The sequence below is a fragment of the Panicum virgatum genome, chromosome 9K, assembly GCF_016808335.1.
Source record: "Panicum virgatum strain AP13 chromosome 9K, P.virgatum_v5, whole genome shotgun sequence".
Taxonomy (NCBI): Eukaryota; Viridiplantae; Streptophyta; class Magnoliopsida; order Poales; family Poaceae; genus Panicum; species Panicum virgatum.
In genome coordinates, this window is record NC_053144.1 from 64,799,366 (window position 1) to 64,816,478 (window position 17,113).

A 17,113-nucleotide genomic window follows, 5' to 3' on the forward strand; every position below is an offset into this window, starting at 1 on the left:
GTAGTATGTCGAATTCATCGGCATACCTTAACACCGCTGAACGTCCAGGCCGCTGAGGATGGCCGACGACCATCATCTCGCCGGAAGAACAGAGACCTGGCGCCTCAAGATTCGACGAGACCTCCATCTCACCGGACAAAAGCACATCCCAGTGGGAAAGCAAACCACCAGAAAAGGTGGGATTGAAAACCCAACCCGATTTCAACCTAGGTTGGTAGACTAACCTCTCAAAGTAGTCACAGACGGCATCGTTGTCGTCAGAACCACTACGGAGGGACAGAACATTCCTCCATCCTCCAGTAGCCATGCCGGTGATAGCAAAGTCGACGACATCTCGGACGGCAAGGAAGCATCCGGCGCAAAGAAGCCCCCGGTTGATTTGAACACCGATGCATAATAAAGCATAGCCGAAAATCACATCGGTGCTGAGTCGACCGCATAACACACCTTCATGCTCCAGGCGCCCATCAACCTCCGCCAAACTCCGACCACCACCATCATGGACTCCAGAAACGACATGGAGGAAGCAAAAGACTAACCTCCGAAAGTCACCGGAGAAGAGATCTTCGCCGGCGCCATCTCGGAGTGGCAAAAGCAGCAACGGAGACCACACCTCCGCCACCATGAAACCTAACCCTAGCTTATTCTATAGCAAACTATAGACCTATACTGGTATGGACAACCGGACGCCGATTTCCCAGATTCCCTCCTCCTCCAGCGCCGGCGAGGCCACCGGAGGCGGATGGAATCCAGCGAAATCGGCGCCGGGAGGTGGAATCGCCCTTTTCCGCCCCTGGTACGGTAGCAGGGAAAAGAAGAGTCGAGAGGAAAAAAAGAAAAGTGGTGGTCTGTTAGAGTGGGACACTGGGCCTGCAGCGGGCCCATGATGCAGCGGCCTGTTATCCTTCCACCGTTGGAAGCGGGCAGTGATCGCTGCTCTGTGAAACCAGCGCCTCACGCCGTTTCCACCACTTCAGGTCCAGTGAGGCCCGAAGCTTTCGCTCAAGCCCCCACAGGCCACTACCAGCTTGGAACGGGCAGGCCAGCAAAGGCGTATCACGGGCCCAGGCCCAGCATCCGCACCAAACATCCACACCACCTTAATGCTCCCACTCGGGTTACAAGCCCGCGCAACCGAGCTCAGCGAGGGCATGCTGCGCAGAGGAACATTTAAGCTGGTGTCTCTCAGTCTGGAGTGGCGAGGTGGTACTAAACAGAGGAAAGGCGACTGGCGCAGCGGCTCGGAAGCGGCATCAATTTTTTTTTTCAAGCGGCATCAAGTTTCAGTGCTGCGCAGTAGTTTCCTTTCGTGCGTTGGTGTGTTTTGAGTCTTGAAAGTTGAAATTTACTGCCTGTTAGAGAAATCTCCGTAAGAAAAATAATCGGAAGGCACATTTCATCTGTGACCGATGTGCTGCTACGCGCAGGCTCTGCTTTTGCAAGGGCATGTAGGAGCAAGCGTAACTCTGTGAAATGTGTACATTTCACACGACGGGGAAAAGAGATGTACATTTCACGCAGCGTAGAGGGGCCGGTGCCAGCAGAGTCCAGCGGCCCGTTGCCAGTTTTGGCCATGAGACGTCGTCTCCCACGGCCCATACAGAACGCCAAAGCAGATTCATTCGCTGTCTCGCAGCAGGCAGCAGCAGCCGTGAGCCATCAGGTGTGCTGTGGTGGACGGTCACCGACGGTCCAGGCGGCGGCAAACGCCCGCGCGGACCGCTGCCGGCGCCGGGTCGTGCCAGGCCAGACCATACTTGCCGGGGGCAGGCCGCAGGCGGCGCGTTCAGCCGTTTCCCTGGAGGGAACTCATGGGGTCTGTCTCGACGCGGCTCTGGCATTGCTGATGATTGCCCGTCCTATGCCAACTACCGATCGATGGCTGTACGCGTGAGCACGGCCGCATGGGTGAAAATGGCGTTGGATGGTATCGCGCCGTGTCAGGTCAGCGCGGTGCCGGTGGATCGGTGGACTCATGGCCCTGGCCGCCTGTACTGGCCGTGCAGGTGCAGCACATGGTTCCGATCTGCGTACGATTCGGCATCATGGCCCAAACACCTCCGGCGATGCCGCAGCAAGCAGGATTCGGGGCAACGCCGGCGCTGGGCAGGACGGCCGCTGATCACTGATCAGGACCGCGCGGTGCGAGGCCGCCGGCAGCAGCGAGCCACCCCGTGCGCCGGCGCCCAAGATTTTGCACGGACACTGCTCTGTTCAGTTTCAAGCACCCGTGTACCAAACACCGATTGGACGACGTGGAGCGACTCCCCGCCGTTGGATTCGAAAACGGGTGCACAGCCGTGAACGTTCACCTAATCAACTGTCACCCCCGTCACCCGCCACGGCCTCTACCTCGTCCGCGCCTTCGCTATCGCGGTCGCCCAGCCTTATCCATGCAGGCCCAGCGAGAGCACCACCGCTCGCTCGCCGCTCCCGGACGCCGGCGCGACGCGCTCGATGGAATGCCGCGCCTGAGCTCTCCCTCTCCCTGACCCGCACTCCCAGCCGCCCCGCGCGCCGCGGCTGATGCCGCTCGCCGGCACTGCCCTCGCGCCTCTCCTCGTCTCCCCCCTCGCGCCATCGCCTAGCCGTGGCTGCGTCGCCGCTGTTGCAGCCGCGAGAAGGCCGACCGCTCTCCGGCGAGCTCGGTGCTCGGCCGCGGCCGCTTCCGGTGAAGCCGGGGAGGCCGGTGAGCTGCCACGGGCGACGCTGCTATGGAGGGCGGCGAAGCTGCCCATATACTCTGTTGCGCTCGTGCCACTCACGGTGAGTCGTGTACGACGACGCCCAGGCCACCCAGCCAGCCTCGCTAATGTGATTGCGTGTGTTGTCACAGCAAACAATTTGGATTCGTGGATTGTTGTGGCAACCGTATCACAAATTTAGAAATTTCTCCCTTTTTAAATTCCGAACAGGATGCCTAGAATTCAAGTAGTTTTGAGGAAATAGAATTCAAGTAGTTTCATACTGATATTGTACATGGTTGGAAATTTTAGATGCCTTTGCCCTTTTTACACACATTCACATTTAAGGTTCGCTGCAGGTAGGGAGCGCCTGTGCTTATCATCACGCAGGCTTATTCTTTGCCAAACGTTACTTTATTATCTTGGCAGCGGCAGTCCTTGTGATCACTTGGCTCAATCTGAGGTATAAAAAAAAAAGGCAAACATTGTTTTCAATGTGATTGCTGATTTCTCGAAAATGGACTTACCGTATCAATTAACTGTGAAACGTGCAATGGAGAATTCTGAAGTCTAAGTCCTTTGTTTGGCTTCACTGCAGCAATGATGTCTTTGATTCGGATACTGGGGCTGACAAGAACAAGAAAGAATCTGTTGTTAACATTATTGGCAGGTACTGTGCACAAGTTTCAGAGATAACATTATAAATCGCTTAAATGGTTTGTTTTAGAAGTGACACAGCTTGACGTTAAGATGTAAAATCTGACCATGCAGTCGAGCAGTGACACAGAATGCTGCAAATGTTTCTCTTTTCCTCGGCTTTGCTGGGCTATTCTGGGCCTTTGCAGAAGCCGGTGATACTAGGGCCCTGTTTAGTTCCCTTCAAAATTCCAAAACTTTACAAAATTCCCCATCACATCGAATGTTTCAACGCATGCATGAAGTATTAAATGTAGCTAAATAAAATAACTAATTACATAGTTAGATTGTAATTTGCGAGACGAATCTTTTGAGCCTAGTTAACCCATGACGGGACAATAATTATCAAATACAAACGAAAGTGCTATAGTGATTTACACCCAAATTTTTACGCAACTAAACAAGGCCTAGATTCATCTTCCTGGTGATGTGTGCGATCTTCTGTGGTTATGTTTATCAGGTAATAATGGCCCTGTTTAGTTCAAGCGCAAATTTTTTTTGCGTTGGAATCTTACTAATTTGAAGTACTAAATGAAGTCTATTTACAAAACTTTTTGCATAGATGGGTTGTAAATTGCGAGACAAATCTAATGATGGTAATCAATCCATGATTAATCAATAATTAGCGGATGGTTACTGTAGCATCACTGGTGCAAATCATGGATTAAGTAGGCTCATTAGATTCGTCTCGCGATTTACAGCCCATCTATGCAAAACAGTTTTGTAAATAGACTTCATTTAGTACTCCATGCATGTGTCGAAACATTCGATGTGACGGTTTTTTATGCGTTTACGGGGTTTATGGGGTGTGAACTAAACAGGGCCAATATCTTGTTCCCGCTTTTCAAGGAACTCGTGTATATCTTAATGTTCCTTTTGTCATTATAGGCAGACCATAGATGCACTTGCCTCTTAGTATTTGACTTTGAATTCTTGTACACATGGTAGTATTCAAACCATGTGTCACTATTCAAGGAGCAACTGTAATAGTTGCATTGTATACTTCCATTATTTTGACTATGTGCGATTCCTCAGTGTCCTCCATTTCGATTAAGCTACCAAGGACTAGGTGAGCCTTTGTGTTTTGCTGCTTTTGGTCCATTGGCAACCACAGCTTTCTACTTCTCAAGCAGCAACGTAAATATTTCAAGGTATCTCTGGGACAATCCCAAACATCAATTGCTGCAGTACAACATAATTAAAGATAATATGAATTCACTTGAAATTCAGTCTAATTGGTTTCTCTTGAAATACTGTAATACGTCAGTGGAACGGCACTGCTCCCTCTCACCAAAACAGTTACAGCTTCATCAGTACTTGTTGGGTTGACAACTACTTTGATACTCTTCTGCAGCCATTTTCATCAGGTACAATTCTGACTTGACATAAAAATGCCCATTGTAGTTTTACAATATCGCTTTTATATCTATGGGACAAAATTCTTACAGAAGATATCACCCTTATATTCTATAGATTGATGGAGATCTTGCCGTTGGGAAGATGTCTCCCCTGGTAATTGTTCTACCTCGAGATCAAGTTCTAAATTGCTTAGGCACTTGTTACTCGCCTCTGTTTTTTGTTTTTTAACTATAACAAGGGTTTGTTTGTGTGTGAATTTGCAAACAGGTCAGAGTTGGCACTGAAGCAGGATCACGAATAGTGATGGTTGCTATTGCCATGCTTTACATTCTCTTGGCTGCATTTGGCGTATGCAAAGCTCTTCCATCAGCTTGCACCGTAAGCTACTAAACTACTAAACCATAGTGCTTCACAGAGAAAATTAACTTTTGCAGGGTGCTTCAAATATTGACCCATGGACATCTACCTCAACCATCACTGCAAATATTTCAGGTCCTTTGTGCCCTTACTCTGCCAGTGGGCAAATTGGTTGTGGATTATGTGCTGAAAAATCACGAGGTAAATACATTTCTCTTCCAACCAGCCTTTCCCTGAAAAATAATGCCGTTTTTCACTGATTTGTGATTACGCCTTCAGGACAATGCTAAGATTTTCATGGCGAAGTACTACTGCGTGCGGCTGCACGCTCTGTTTGGGATGGCGCTGGCTTCTGGTTTGGTCTTGGCCCGGAATGGTATACTAGCCTGACAGATGAGCAACCCTGAAATCCAGGAGAAGATCCGGAGCAGAGAGCACCACACCCTGCAGATACTGAATGCACAGCCTTCCATTGCGTTCTGAACTTCTGATTCAACAACAGAACAGACTGGAGAATGGGTGCAGTACTGAACTGGCGCAGATTTGCGAAGAAATGGAGAGGAAATGCCAGGGAGGTACTCTATGTCCACTGGGCCGTATTGGACGGCAAGTAGCTGTTGCTGGTTGAGTGAACGATGAGCTTCGGACGTTCGGTGGCTTGCTTCAGCATCCGGTTTTTGCCCAAGTTGCACGTCTTCTACGCTTTGACCGGCTCGGCTTGCTCATGCACTGGGCCGTATAGGAGGATCCCAATATGAATTGAATTCCTAGCCAGGACGGGTCATGTTCAAGCATTACTTCTCTGTACAAACGCACCAACTGGCCATGCAGATTTGTGGGGAATTTACACGCCCTTGTGTTTCACATTTGGCCTTCCCTGGTTGGTGGTTAGGCAGCTACCGTGCAGGGTTTGTAATTGCGATGTCTAGTTTCATCTCTTTGTCCAGACAGGTAAACAGTGCTAAATACAATCAAGGCCGTGTTTGGTTGCAAAAACCAAAATTCCAAAAAAAAATTCCGACATCTGCATGGAGACTTAAATCTAGACGAAATAAAAAACGCATTGCGACTGCTGTCTGTAAATGACGAGACGAATCTAATGAACCTAATTAGACTGTAATTAGATGCTAAATTGCTACAGTAATGTTACAGTAAATAACCTCTAATGTCGGATTAATTAGACTCATTAGATTCGTCTCGCGATTTACAGACGAATTCTGTAATTTTTTTTGTGATTAGTATATGTCTAGTACTTCAAATGTAAAAAGATGTCTTTTTAAAAATTTTATAGGAGACAACCAAACACGGTCTAAAACAAATGCAAATGTTCAATCGTCTTAAGAGAAGACAATGCTATTACTACTACAGCTGCAAGTGTTCCTATAAGTACTGGTCAATCCTTACACTGACACGCAGTCAAGGCCATGCTCACACTGTCACACAACGTGATGCGCAGGAACCACAGACCCGGCATGAATCCAACCTGGATGGCGTTGGCAAACTGTGAAAGATAGCAGGGCAGCTGGGGAGAGAAAAAATCGAAAGAGAAATACGTATTACTAGTATGGAACGCATTCTGACGACAGAAATACATCAGGACAGTTGCAGGCGCCAAATACAGGAAGAGAAAAAACACCGGCATCTTCTTAGCACATCACTTTCCAATTGGACTCGAAGTACCTATTTCCTTGTCAGTGATCTTTGACGGAAATGGACATCTGTGCTTCTCAGCTCTCGCTTTTGAATCAACTTGGTTCACAGTAAAATTCTCCTAAGTGGAGCACCTCACCTTCCGTTTGACCACATTCATCAGCCAAAGAAACACCTTTGGCACAACGTCGACAGCTTGTGACGACTTGACCAAAGATTATGGATGGTAAGAAAAAACAATGGGAAAACAGAGTTTTTTTTTACTCTTACCAGTCATTCAGTGACAAAAAATATTCACATAACATCTGCATATCAAACAGTCAGCATTCCAACCGATCCAACCAGCTCAACTGCAAAAGATAGCATCACTGACCTTACCAATAGTAGGAAGCATGATGGGGTTGCTCTTGTGGCTTATTGCCTCTGGAAGTTCTAGGGTGCTCAATGCCCAGCGCAAAAGCTAATATAATAGTCATGAATCATGATAAACAAATACAGCCCATGATTAACAAGAGAAAAGGCAGGGCCAAACGGCGATGTGTCACCAAACATGCTTTACAATTCATTTGATCATAATCAGATGAGCCATCGTGCACCACAAAACAAACGACGTCCATGTCACACCAGAATCCGAAGCTTAATTGCAATTGCCTACCGCACAAAATCTATCATGAACAAGGATCCAAAAATCAACTGCAGAACAAAGACCAAGTTTATAGGTCGAATGACATGCAGAACAAGTCCCTACCCTTTTGAACCCACAAGCAGGGACATTGTAAGCTAGCTCAAATAAGTTTACTGCAAGAGTAGCCAGGCAAGAGTTGATGAGTCCTATTGAGATAATATCATAATCCTAAACAAATTTTGCATATGAGATTCTACCATACATATTGCATAAACTTTGTTACAAAAAATTAGCCAAACATGAGCAATCCATTTGCTGCCCAAACGCCGCATCTCCCATATACACCAACAAAATATCAAGGCAGGTAGGAGCACGCTAGGGGGGAAAAAAAGAATTTTTTGAGCAAAAGGTTTGAGTTGGAGCTAACAGAATGTGATTGTATTGCTGCTTCCTCCTTTCCTCGCCGCCGCGTCGCCAGATCTCTCGTACACCAGCCGTATCTACACATCGGGCGGCGGCGGATGCATCGGTGGGTTCCTGGGTCACGGGTCGCGGACGCGGGGGCTGGTGGCCGGCATCGCCACGCCGGGCGAGGGCGGCGTCCGCGGCGAGGGCAGGCACCCGAACCCGAGCGGCGACGTCGGCACGTGGATCGGCGAGGGCATCCCGCGGAGGCGGCGCATGTAGGCGGAGATGGGCGACTCCGCGGTCACGCAGACCGCCGGGAGCGGCGGGAGCGGGGAGAGCGCGGGCGGTGCCGGCGGCAGGATGGGCGGCGGGCGCGGCGGGGCCAGCGGCGGCGGCCGGATGCGGTGGAGGCGGGATGGTATCGCCGTCGGCGGGGGCGGAGGCGCCATGATGGGAGGCGGAGGCGGCGCCATGATGGGCGGAGGTGGCGCCATGAGCGCGGCGGCGGCGGGGGCGGGGGCGGCCGGTGCCTGGGGCGGGAGGAGGTGGGACGGCGAGCCGGTGAGCTTCTGCACGACGTCGCGGAAGTCGGACTTGTCAATGTTGTAGACCGGGGGCTGGGGAGGCGGGTGGTCGGCGGGGACGGAGGACGGCGGCGCCGGCGGGAGCGGAGGAGACGCGCGCGGCGGCGGAGGCGGCGGGGACGGCGCCCTCATGGTTGAAGCCGAAGAAGCGGAAGAGGCGGAGGATGACTGCTTGGAGATCTTGTAGGAGGCTTTGTTGAGGGACTTGAGCGAGGAGGCGGCGGCGGAGGCCGAAGCCGAGGACGGCAGCTGCGGCTGCGGGAGGCCGGGCTTGTCCATGACCATGGCGGATTGGCGGCAGTCGAGGATGGGGCGCAGTGGGAGATTGGGATTTGGGGAGAGTGAGGGACGGATGGATAGGCGAGTAGCGAGACAGGGTTAACCGAACCGTCGGTAACCGGTCCGGTTTGTCAAACCGGTCCGGACCGGTTCCGGTTCGGTCCGGTATGAAACCGGTCAAAATTCAAAATTTAAATTTAAATTCAAAAAAATTAAAAATTTCTAAAAAAATCCTAAAAATATTTCAAGATGCAAAGAATCTAATGGTGTCAAATTTTCTCAAAAATTCGTTCATTTAGTATGGTTTGCGGAATTTATAAGTTAAATAAAAAAATGTGCATACAAAAGTATACAAATACAATGTAAAAGTAGTATAAAAAAGGGTTGGAGGGTTCATTTAAACTAAAATATGTTATACAAATATTTATTTAGTATACTTTGTGGGCATTTGAATTTAAACCAAAAAAATTGAATTTGACCGGTTACTAGTCAAACCGGCCGGTTACCATTCAAACCGGCCGGTATACCGGTCGGAACCGGTTGAACGGAGAAATTTGAATTCAAATTTGAATTCCACCGGTTCCGACCGGTAATCGACCAAACCGGACCGGTATACCGGAACCGGAGGCCGACGGTTACGGTCGCCGGTCGGATACGTTAACCTACCAAGCGACAGGCTCTTCTCTTCTGGGGCAAACCAAAACCAAAAGAGGAGCAGTGGGCAGTGCGGTGGTAGCAGCGTCTGCTTGGTTACCCACAGCCACAGGCCACAGCCGAGCCGACTGGTGAGTGCGCTGCGGGCGCCGCCTCACCCGCTTCTCCTCCGCCCGTCGAAATTCTGGAGCATTTCCATGTCGAACGCACGCAACTGCTGTTTCGCGAGGTTTCTACGTTTCTCTCCTTCCCTCTGCTTTCCTGATTTCTTTTATCAACAAAATAGTACTGGCCGCTAATCATCCTGTTAATCTGGGGATTACGTGGGTCTGCTGGGTAGGGCTGGGACAGCTAGCTTGACGAACAGCAGCAGAGAAACCTGGCTGGTGAAAAATTGAGGACGGACATTTTTGTGGCGGTCACTGCTGCTCTGAGCACCGAGGGATCGTTCGTTCCCACGAGCGACATTTCTTTCAGCAGCAGCCAGATTGGCCATGGCCCCGGAAGCAATCACTGCCGCAACAAGAAACCGTACGACCACACGATCCACAGGGGGCGCCGGACCACCACCACGGGGCACGGGGCCATCAAAGTAAGATACTGCCGCGAAAAAGCAGTCGAAGAAGAAGGAGCAGCGCCAAGTAATCTACTGCCGCTACTGCTAGTGCTAGGAGGATTAGCCTAACCTTCCAAAGCAGCTACGCCGACCGTGGAGGTGAAAAGATGTGCTCGAATGGAAGGGGACGCGATGCGTAAAGACAAGTCCCGAGAGATTACGAGGGGGGATTAGCAAGCACAACTGCACTAGCGAGCGGGGGGCCATGTGACTGATGTGAGCCCGTAATCGGGGTGCCGTTTTGTTTAGGGTAAAGTCCATTTTTGACCATCCAACTATTGACTGCGTCCGGATTTGGCAATGCAACTCTAAAACCGGACATCCGCAGCCACCCAACTCTTAAAACCGTTCATGTTTGGCCATCGAGCTGTTTTGCTGGGTAGTTTTGCTGAGTTGGACGCCACGTGGCGGTGGGACCCACCTGTCATCCCCTCCTCTCTCCTCTTTCTCTCTCCCTCTACCTCTCCTCTCTCCTATCCAACTCTGCTGACCCTGCGTCGGCCGCCGCCCTTCCCGCGCACGCCTCTCCAGCTCACCCGGCTGTCAGCTCTGGCTCATGGCAGAGCTCGCCCGGCGTGTTCCCGCCGGCGGCGAGCCGTACGGCGGCGGCGGGGAGATGGGCACTTACGATGACGGCCTGCTCCCCCCGGTCTCCGTCCACAGCGTCGCCTGGGTCCGCGCCGAGATCCGCCCGTCGCGTCGCCAGGGGGCCGCAACCGAGCTCCGTGCGAGGGGCCGCGGCGCCTCCTGGTGCCGCGTCAAGCTCCGCCTGCCGGTAGAGGGAGCAGAGCTGCGGCGCGACGCCGAGGAGGGAGCTGCGGCGCGGCGAGGTGATCCGGCGGCGGCACCCCGAGGGGACGAGGACAGAGGAGGAAGGAGGGAGGCCGGCGGAGCTCGCCGTCGCCGCCGAGTCTCCACAGAGCTCGACCGCCAAGGGAGGTGCGGCGGAGCTCGAGCTCCTGATCCGCCGTAGCAGGAGGGGCGGCCCGGCGGGGGAGGATGGCCCGACGAACGGCCGTCCCGCGGCACCGCACGCGCTCGCCGCGGCCGCGCCACTCGCTCGACGCCGAGCCGCGCGCTCGCCACCGTCCCGCGGGCCCCGCGCGCGCCGTGCTCCGCCTACTCCCTCCTGCGGCTGTGTTCCGCCCGCGCTCGCCAGCGCCGCGGCCACACAGAGCAAGGCGAGGCCGGCGGAGTGGGGGCCCTGCAGGCCCTCGCCACGCTCGCCTCGCCCGCCACTCGCCGCCGTCCGCATCCTCGACCAGGGGACCCGCCGCCGCCGCCTACAGAGGGAGCGAAGGGCCGCCGCCGCTCGCCAGCTGCCTCCATTCAACCGCGCGGCTGCCGGGGCGCGTTCGCTGTGCTCTCGCCAGACCGCCGGGGCCGCGGCCGCGCCCCGCCACCCCTGCAGTTGAGTTGGGGAGGAGGCCCGCCAGCAGAGCTCCCCTGCCCACGGGCCGCGGCGGCGCTCGCCCGCCCAAGGCCGCGGCGGCGCGGAGCTCCCCTGCCCGCGGGCTTCTGCTCCGCGCGCGATGGCCTTGGAGAGAGAGGTGGGGACGGGCAGGGAGCCAGGGAGGGCGGCGCCGCCGGGGAGAGAGAGCGGGGAAGAAAGAGAGAAACAAGAGAGAGAAAAAAAATTAAGCTGACATGTGGGCCCCACCGCCACGTGGTGTCCACATCAGCAAAATCATTCACCAAAACCGTCCGATGGCTAAAAATGAACGATTTTGATAGTTGAGTGGTCAAGGATACCCGGTTTTGGAGTTCGATGGCCAAAACCAAACTCGAGCAATAGTTCGATGGCCAAAAATAGACTTTACTCTTTTGTTTAAACTCCGATCGCTTTCCGGGCTTTTTATTTTTTGAAAAAAAACCGGCAGCACGCACGTGAAGCTCTGCTTTGACCGAAAGGGTGTCTTTGACCGGCCGAGGGCAGAACCGTCCCTTCAAATGGGGCCAGCCAGCTGGAGGGGGTGTACGTACTACGCATCAGTAGAGCTCAGTTTTTTTTCCCCTTTGAAAAGGACTTGGGCTGTGTTTATATTCGTAAAAAAATGGTAAAAATGGTCACATCAGATATTGTAGTACACTATAACATTTTTTTGTTTGTTTGTGATAATTGTTGTCCTACCATAAACTAACTAGACTCAAAAAATTCGTCTCGTCGTGTATATCAAAATTATATAATTAGTTTTTTTATTTAATTATATTTAATACTCAATACATGAGGCAAGAGATTTGATGTGATAGATGAATAATGAAATTTGGAGAGAGAAATTTTGAAACTAAACAGAGACCTGCCTAAGCCAAATAACGAAATGGCGTTTGTTCTATCACCACTACAGTTACGAATTCGTTTGAGCGAGTTCATGGGGGCATGAATGATACACTCTCGCCAAGTGTTTGCGCCGCACATCGCGTGCACACATTCACGCAAAAACTGAACTTCGCTTGCTCTGCTCGTACAAAGAAAAAAGTGCTAAAAAGCGGTTTGCTGGCTGTTAGTGGGCGGGCGTGAATGACGAACCGGGATCCAGTCTGTTGGAGGCTGGAAAGGGAGGAGTCATGGCGGGTCCTGTTAGATTTTTTTTTTTTTGACTCGCGGGTCCTGTTAGATTACGTGCGTGCAATTGCAGTAGGTATCCAAGAGAAAAGGAGACGTCTCGTACAAAGAGGGGAGACAAGAATATGCAGGATGCTTAACAAACCATTTTATCTTTTTTTTTCCTTTGGAAAAAGCGATGACAGATACAAAATGGGTCCGCGTCACCGAGGCGAGTGTGTGCTATGGACCGAAGATGCTGCAAAATGTCTCCAAGCAAATAAACCGGGTTGGAAGAGAAAAGAAATAGGAAAAACAAGTGCAGTTGCGGCCCATAATGATGATGCTCGCCGTGCTATGTTAGACTTCGGCCCAGAAAAAACAATGCGGGCCGGCGGCTCGCCGAGGTCCAATGGGACAAGCTTTTGGGCCTTCAGTGGGCTGTCTTGAACTGCAAAACTATCCCGAGGCATGATCAGCCCAGCAGTAGTTTAGCGGGCTTAACAATTTTACAACCGTCAGAGAGGCGGTTTTTTCTTTTTTATATTTAAAAAAAAATAAAATTTCAAAAATATATGTCGGTTTTGGAAAATTTCAAAAATATACCCCGGTCGCCCTATGGGGGGCGACAAGACTCAAATGTATTTTTTTTCCTTCAAATTTGCAAAGAAATCCCTGGAGAAAAAAAAATTGGGGGGCCTGTCGCCCCCCCAACGGGCGACATGCCCCTGTCGCCCATCCCAGGGGCGACAGGCCCTTTGTCTTTGGAGCGACAGGGTCCCCACCATTCCCTTTGTCTTTGGAGCCTAAAAATTCAGAAAAAAAGAGAGGGGTGAGGAGAAGAAAAACGGCGAAGCTCTGCCAAATTATACACCTAGATGATTTCATGCCATGATCTATAACATATGATGTTCATCGATTTAAGATGTATTCGCATTTAGTATTGTTAATGTTGTATTATGTTTGTATGTATGTCTCGTACCAAACTTGCATTCACTGGACATGTACATAATGTCGAGTTTGAATCGTACTTAGTCGTAATGGAGCATCGAAGTATAAACATATCATCTATTGATTGTAATGAAAAATACGAGAGTAATCAGAGGCGAACGTTGAAGTGTATAAATAAGCGGTCCACAGCTATCTCATTACAAATAAACATCAGAAATACAAACATCAGATATGTCTAACCACCCCAATGGCGTCGGACCCTCTTAGGCCTCTGCTGGGCACGGACATGGCCCTCGGAGCTTTTAATGTCACTAGAATATTAAAAAGCACACATGTAACTAATATAACGATAAGAAATAAGAACTAAGAAATGCATTACGTAATGTGAACCACAAATTTTACATCATAATACAACGATAATGAAACACACATCACACATGCAGTGGCATGTCAGAACCCGTTGCAAACTACGGTAAACAGATTCCGGACTAACCTAACATGCCTTAGGTAATTTAAAAAAAAACAGAACAAACACAATGATGCAGCATGTCATTAGCACTAGGGTAGTCTTAGTAGCCGTACCCCCACGTAGCAAACTGCGTTGAGCCTTCTCCGCAGTATCCACCCATTGCATGTGGTGCAGGCAGTGGTGCCGGAGGCGCATGGCCCTTCTTCTTGTGACAAGGGCAGTTGCAGTAAGGAATAGTGCATGGTTCATCCTGTGAACCGGCTGCATTGCTGGTATCATCATCTTCGTCGTCTTTGTTACCCTCGCTCACTTCCTCATAATGATTCACCTTACATTCCAGATCAAATATCTTTATCTGGAGGTACTCGATGAACTCCTGAACATAATCAATTGGTGCAGGATCTACCCACCTAGTAAAACCACAGTTTTCTGGAGCATCGGAAGACTGCAAAACAAATTCCATGTAAAGTGTCTCATTGAAGATAAAGAAATGAAACAACCGAGTATTACCCATGCGTGTGGACATTTAAAGAAACGCCCGGCTTCCTTCGCACGGCGTGCCCTCTCTCGCTTTCTCTCCCTGTCAGCTTCACGTTCGGCCGCCGCCTTACGATCCACCTCCTCCATCCTCTTGCGGATCTCTTCTTGCTCTTTGTTGCGTTTCTCCTCTTGCTGTTCCTCGTGCTTCATTCGGCGCCAACGTTCTGCAGCCCATCTTGCTTTTTGTTCCACAATGTCCTTTGCCTGCTGCGACTGCACGGTGTCGAACCACTGCATAAAATCACAAAGAGGCGGAGGAGACTTTGTCCAACACAAGTTAGAATCATAACTCAATGTTAGGTCATATAGAAAAATAGCGTATGTTGTCCGCTACCTTGGCCCGGTCTTTGCCATATCGCTTAGGTGGATCATATTCGTAGTTCTCACACATAAAGAACCTCATGCCGTAGTCATCTCCTAAAACCTCAGATTGCATGAACTTGCATAACGAACCGCAGAAGCACATTGGCACATCAAATCCTTTGGGTACGGTGGTTTTACACTTGCTCCACGGAATGTAGGTTGATCCTGACGAAGACATTGGCGCTATAGTGTGGTGCGCCAAATAAAAAACAATAATTTAAGCAATGCACATATCGTATACCAAATCGATGCGTGAAAATATAGGTACTGATATAATTCTATTGTCTTATACTGTAATATCAATAAGGTACTATCATAATTCTATTCTAATGTATAATTATTTTATTTGAAAAAGTCTGTAATAGTACTCAAATTGTAATACTAAACCAGTGTTCTAAAGCACCAAATCTAATTCAGCTAATCTGCTAATTAAATCAAATTGTTATACAATATCAACGAATTTATACGGAAGTTACCGGTAGATCACAAGTGCAGAATTCGACAGAGCTTCGCCGCTTCCCTTCTTCTCACCCCTCTTATTTCTGGATTTTTTTGGATTTTTTGATGTCAAATGAGAGGAGGGAATGAGGGGGACGCCTTATATAGGCGGCCTGACCCGGTCGCCCGTGGGGGGGGGGGCGACACCCCCTGTCGCCCGCAGGAGGGGCGACCGGCCCCCCTGGCGCCTGTAGGCCAGGCCCACCGGGTGGTCGCCCCTGGGATGGGCGACAGGGGCCTGTCGCCCATTGGGGGCGACAGGCCCCCCAATTTTTTTTTGTCTAGGGACTTCTTTGCAAATTTGAAGGAAAAACAATACATTTGAGTCCTGTCGCCCCCCCATAGGGCGACCGGGGTATATTTTTGAAATTTTCCAAAACCGACATATATTTTTGAAATTTTAATTTTTTTAAATATAAAAAAGAAAAAACCGCGTCAGAGAGCCCAGCGCCAGACCAGCCCATAAGAGAGAAAAAGGAAAAAGTCATTTTTGCCTCTCTGAACTTTGGGCCGAGACCGCTTTTCCTACCTGAACTTTGAAACCGGCTGACCGGCCTCCTTGAACTTCCGAAACCAGTCACAAGACCTCCTAGAGCAGGTTTGAGGGCGGTTTTACTATTTTTCTTTTATATTTATTTTAACTGAATCTTTGAAAATTATAGTAAATTATAAAAAAAATCATAAAATAGAAAATCTAATTTTATTGGACTCCATATGAGTAGATATATGCAGTGAACATATTATATAGCATAATTTAACACAAATTTTTTGCTATACATTTAGATATATACTTTTCTATAATTAATTTATAACTACAGTTTCTATCATCCAATTATTGTGAAATTTTTATGGTGGGCTACTCATTATATGATGGAGCTGCAGTAAAAATTTTATGATTATTGGATTATGTATGACTAAGTTATAGATTTATCTAGCTTTATATATAGATTCGTCTAGATTTTTCTATAGATTTATCTATAGATCAGTCAAACATTATCCAATAATTATAAAATTTTTACTACAGCTCAATCATATATTGATTAGTCCGCCATAAAAAATTCATCATAATTTTACAATAAAAACTGTAGCTATAAATTAATTACGGAAAAGTATATATCTAAAGATATAGCGAAAAAATTGTACTAAAGTATTCCATATAATATGTTCAATGCGTATATCTACACATGTGGAGTCTAATAAAATTAGATTTTCTATTTTATTGTTTTTTTGTGATTTACTATAATTTTTCAGAGATTCAGTTAAAATAAACATAAAAGAAAAATAGTAAAACCGCCCTCAAACCCGCTCAAGGAGGTCCTGTGACCGGTTTTGAGAGTCCGAGGAGGCTGGTCGGCCGGTTTCAAAGTTCAGGGAGGAAAAGCGGATCCGGCCCAAAGTTCAAGAGGCAAAAAAGACTTTTTCCGAGAGAAAATGCTTAAACGGGGATCAATCGTAAACGCAATCGTAAACTTTTTCCCGCTCTAATCAATGAATAGAAGTGAAAGAGAACATAACTTAGTGGTTACAATAGTCTTAGCCCCTGTTTAGTTCCCACCCCATAAACTCGTAAACGCAAAAAAAAAAGTCACATCGAATGTTTCGACACATGCATAGAGTACTAAATGAAGTCTATTTATAAAACTTTTTGCATGGATGGGCTGTAAATCGCGAGAAGAATCTAATGAGCCTATTTAATCCATGATTTGTAATAGTAATGCTACAGTAACCATCCGATAATTATTGATTAATTATGGATTAATTAGCATCATTAGATTCGTCTCGCGATTTACAACCCATCTATATAAAAAAATTTGTAAATAGACTTCATTTATTACTTC

The 17,113-nt window shown here is 48.9% G+C and overlaps 2 protein-coding genes across 3 annotated transcripts; one reads left to right on the forward strand and one right to left on the reverse strand.

The window, feature by feature from the left end:
• The first annotated feature begins 2,358 nt into the window (after nucleotides 1–2,358).
• LOC120647037 (2-carboxy-1,4-naphthoquinone phytyltransferase, chloroplastic-like) lies at nucleotides 2,359–6,092 on the forward strand. Of its 2 annotated transcripts, none has more exons than XM_039923641.1 (11): nucleotides 2,359–2,766; nucleotides 3,044–3,147; nucleotides 3,283–3,354; nucleotides 3,456–3,545; nucleotides 3,792–3,840; nucleotides 4,416–4,531; nucleotides 4,648–4,747; nucleotides 4,854–4,892; nucleotides 5,007–5,117; nucleotides 5,232–5,297; nucleotides 5,376–6,092. In XM_039923641.1, exons 1-11 carry the CDS (start codon nucleotides 2,527–2,529, stop codon nucleotides 5,484–5,486), a joined length of 1,098 nt encoding a protein of 365 aa, XP_039779575.1. In that variant the 5' UTR covers nucleotides 2,359–2,526; the 3' UTR covers nucleotides 5,487–6,092. The 2 variants fall into 2 exon arrangements, with proteins under 2 accessions (XP_039779575.1, XP_039779576.1); XM_039923642.1 differs by having other exon boundaries at nucleotides 5,007–5,087; nucleotides 5,174–5,297.
• A 1,425-nt stretch (nucleotides 6,093–7,517) lies between these two features.
• LOC120647038 (vegetative cell wall protein gp1-like) lies at nucleotides 7,518–9,426 on the reverse strand. The gene is made up of 2 exons (XM_039923643.1): nucleotides 9,316–9,426; nucleotides 7,518–8,734 (listed from the first exon to the last, which is right to left on the reverse strand). The coding sequence occupies exon 2, from the start codon at nucleotides 8,646–8,648 to the stop codon at nucleotides 7,914–7,916; it is 735 nt and encodes a 244-aa protein (XP_039779577.1). The 5' UTR covers nucleotides 8,649–8,734; nucleotides 9,316–9,426; the 3' UTR covers nucleotides 7,518–7,913.
• Between the last annotated feature and the right edge of the window lie 7,687 nt (nucleotides 9,427–17,113).

Coding starts and splice junctions, on each gene's coding strand:
- LOC120647038 (XM_039923643.1), bottom strand. CDS start 8,648: ATGGTCATGGACAAGCCCGGCCTCCCGCAGCCGCAGCTGCCGTCCTCG.
- LOC120647037 (XM_039923641.1), top strand. CDS start 2,527: ATGCCGCTCGCCGGCACTGCCCTCGCGCCTCTCCTCGTCTCCCCCCTC. Junction 2,767..3,043: donor TTGCGCTCGTGCCACTCACG/GTGAGTCGTGTA, acceptor GGTTCGCTGCAG/GTAGGGAGCGCCTGTGCTTA. Junction 4,748..4,853: donor TCTGCAGCCATTTTCATCAG/GTACAATTCTGA, acceptor TATATTCTATAG/ATTGATGGAGATCTTGCCGT.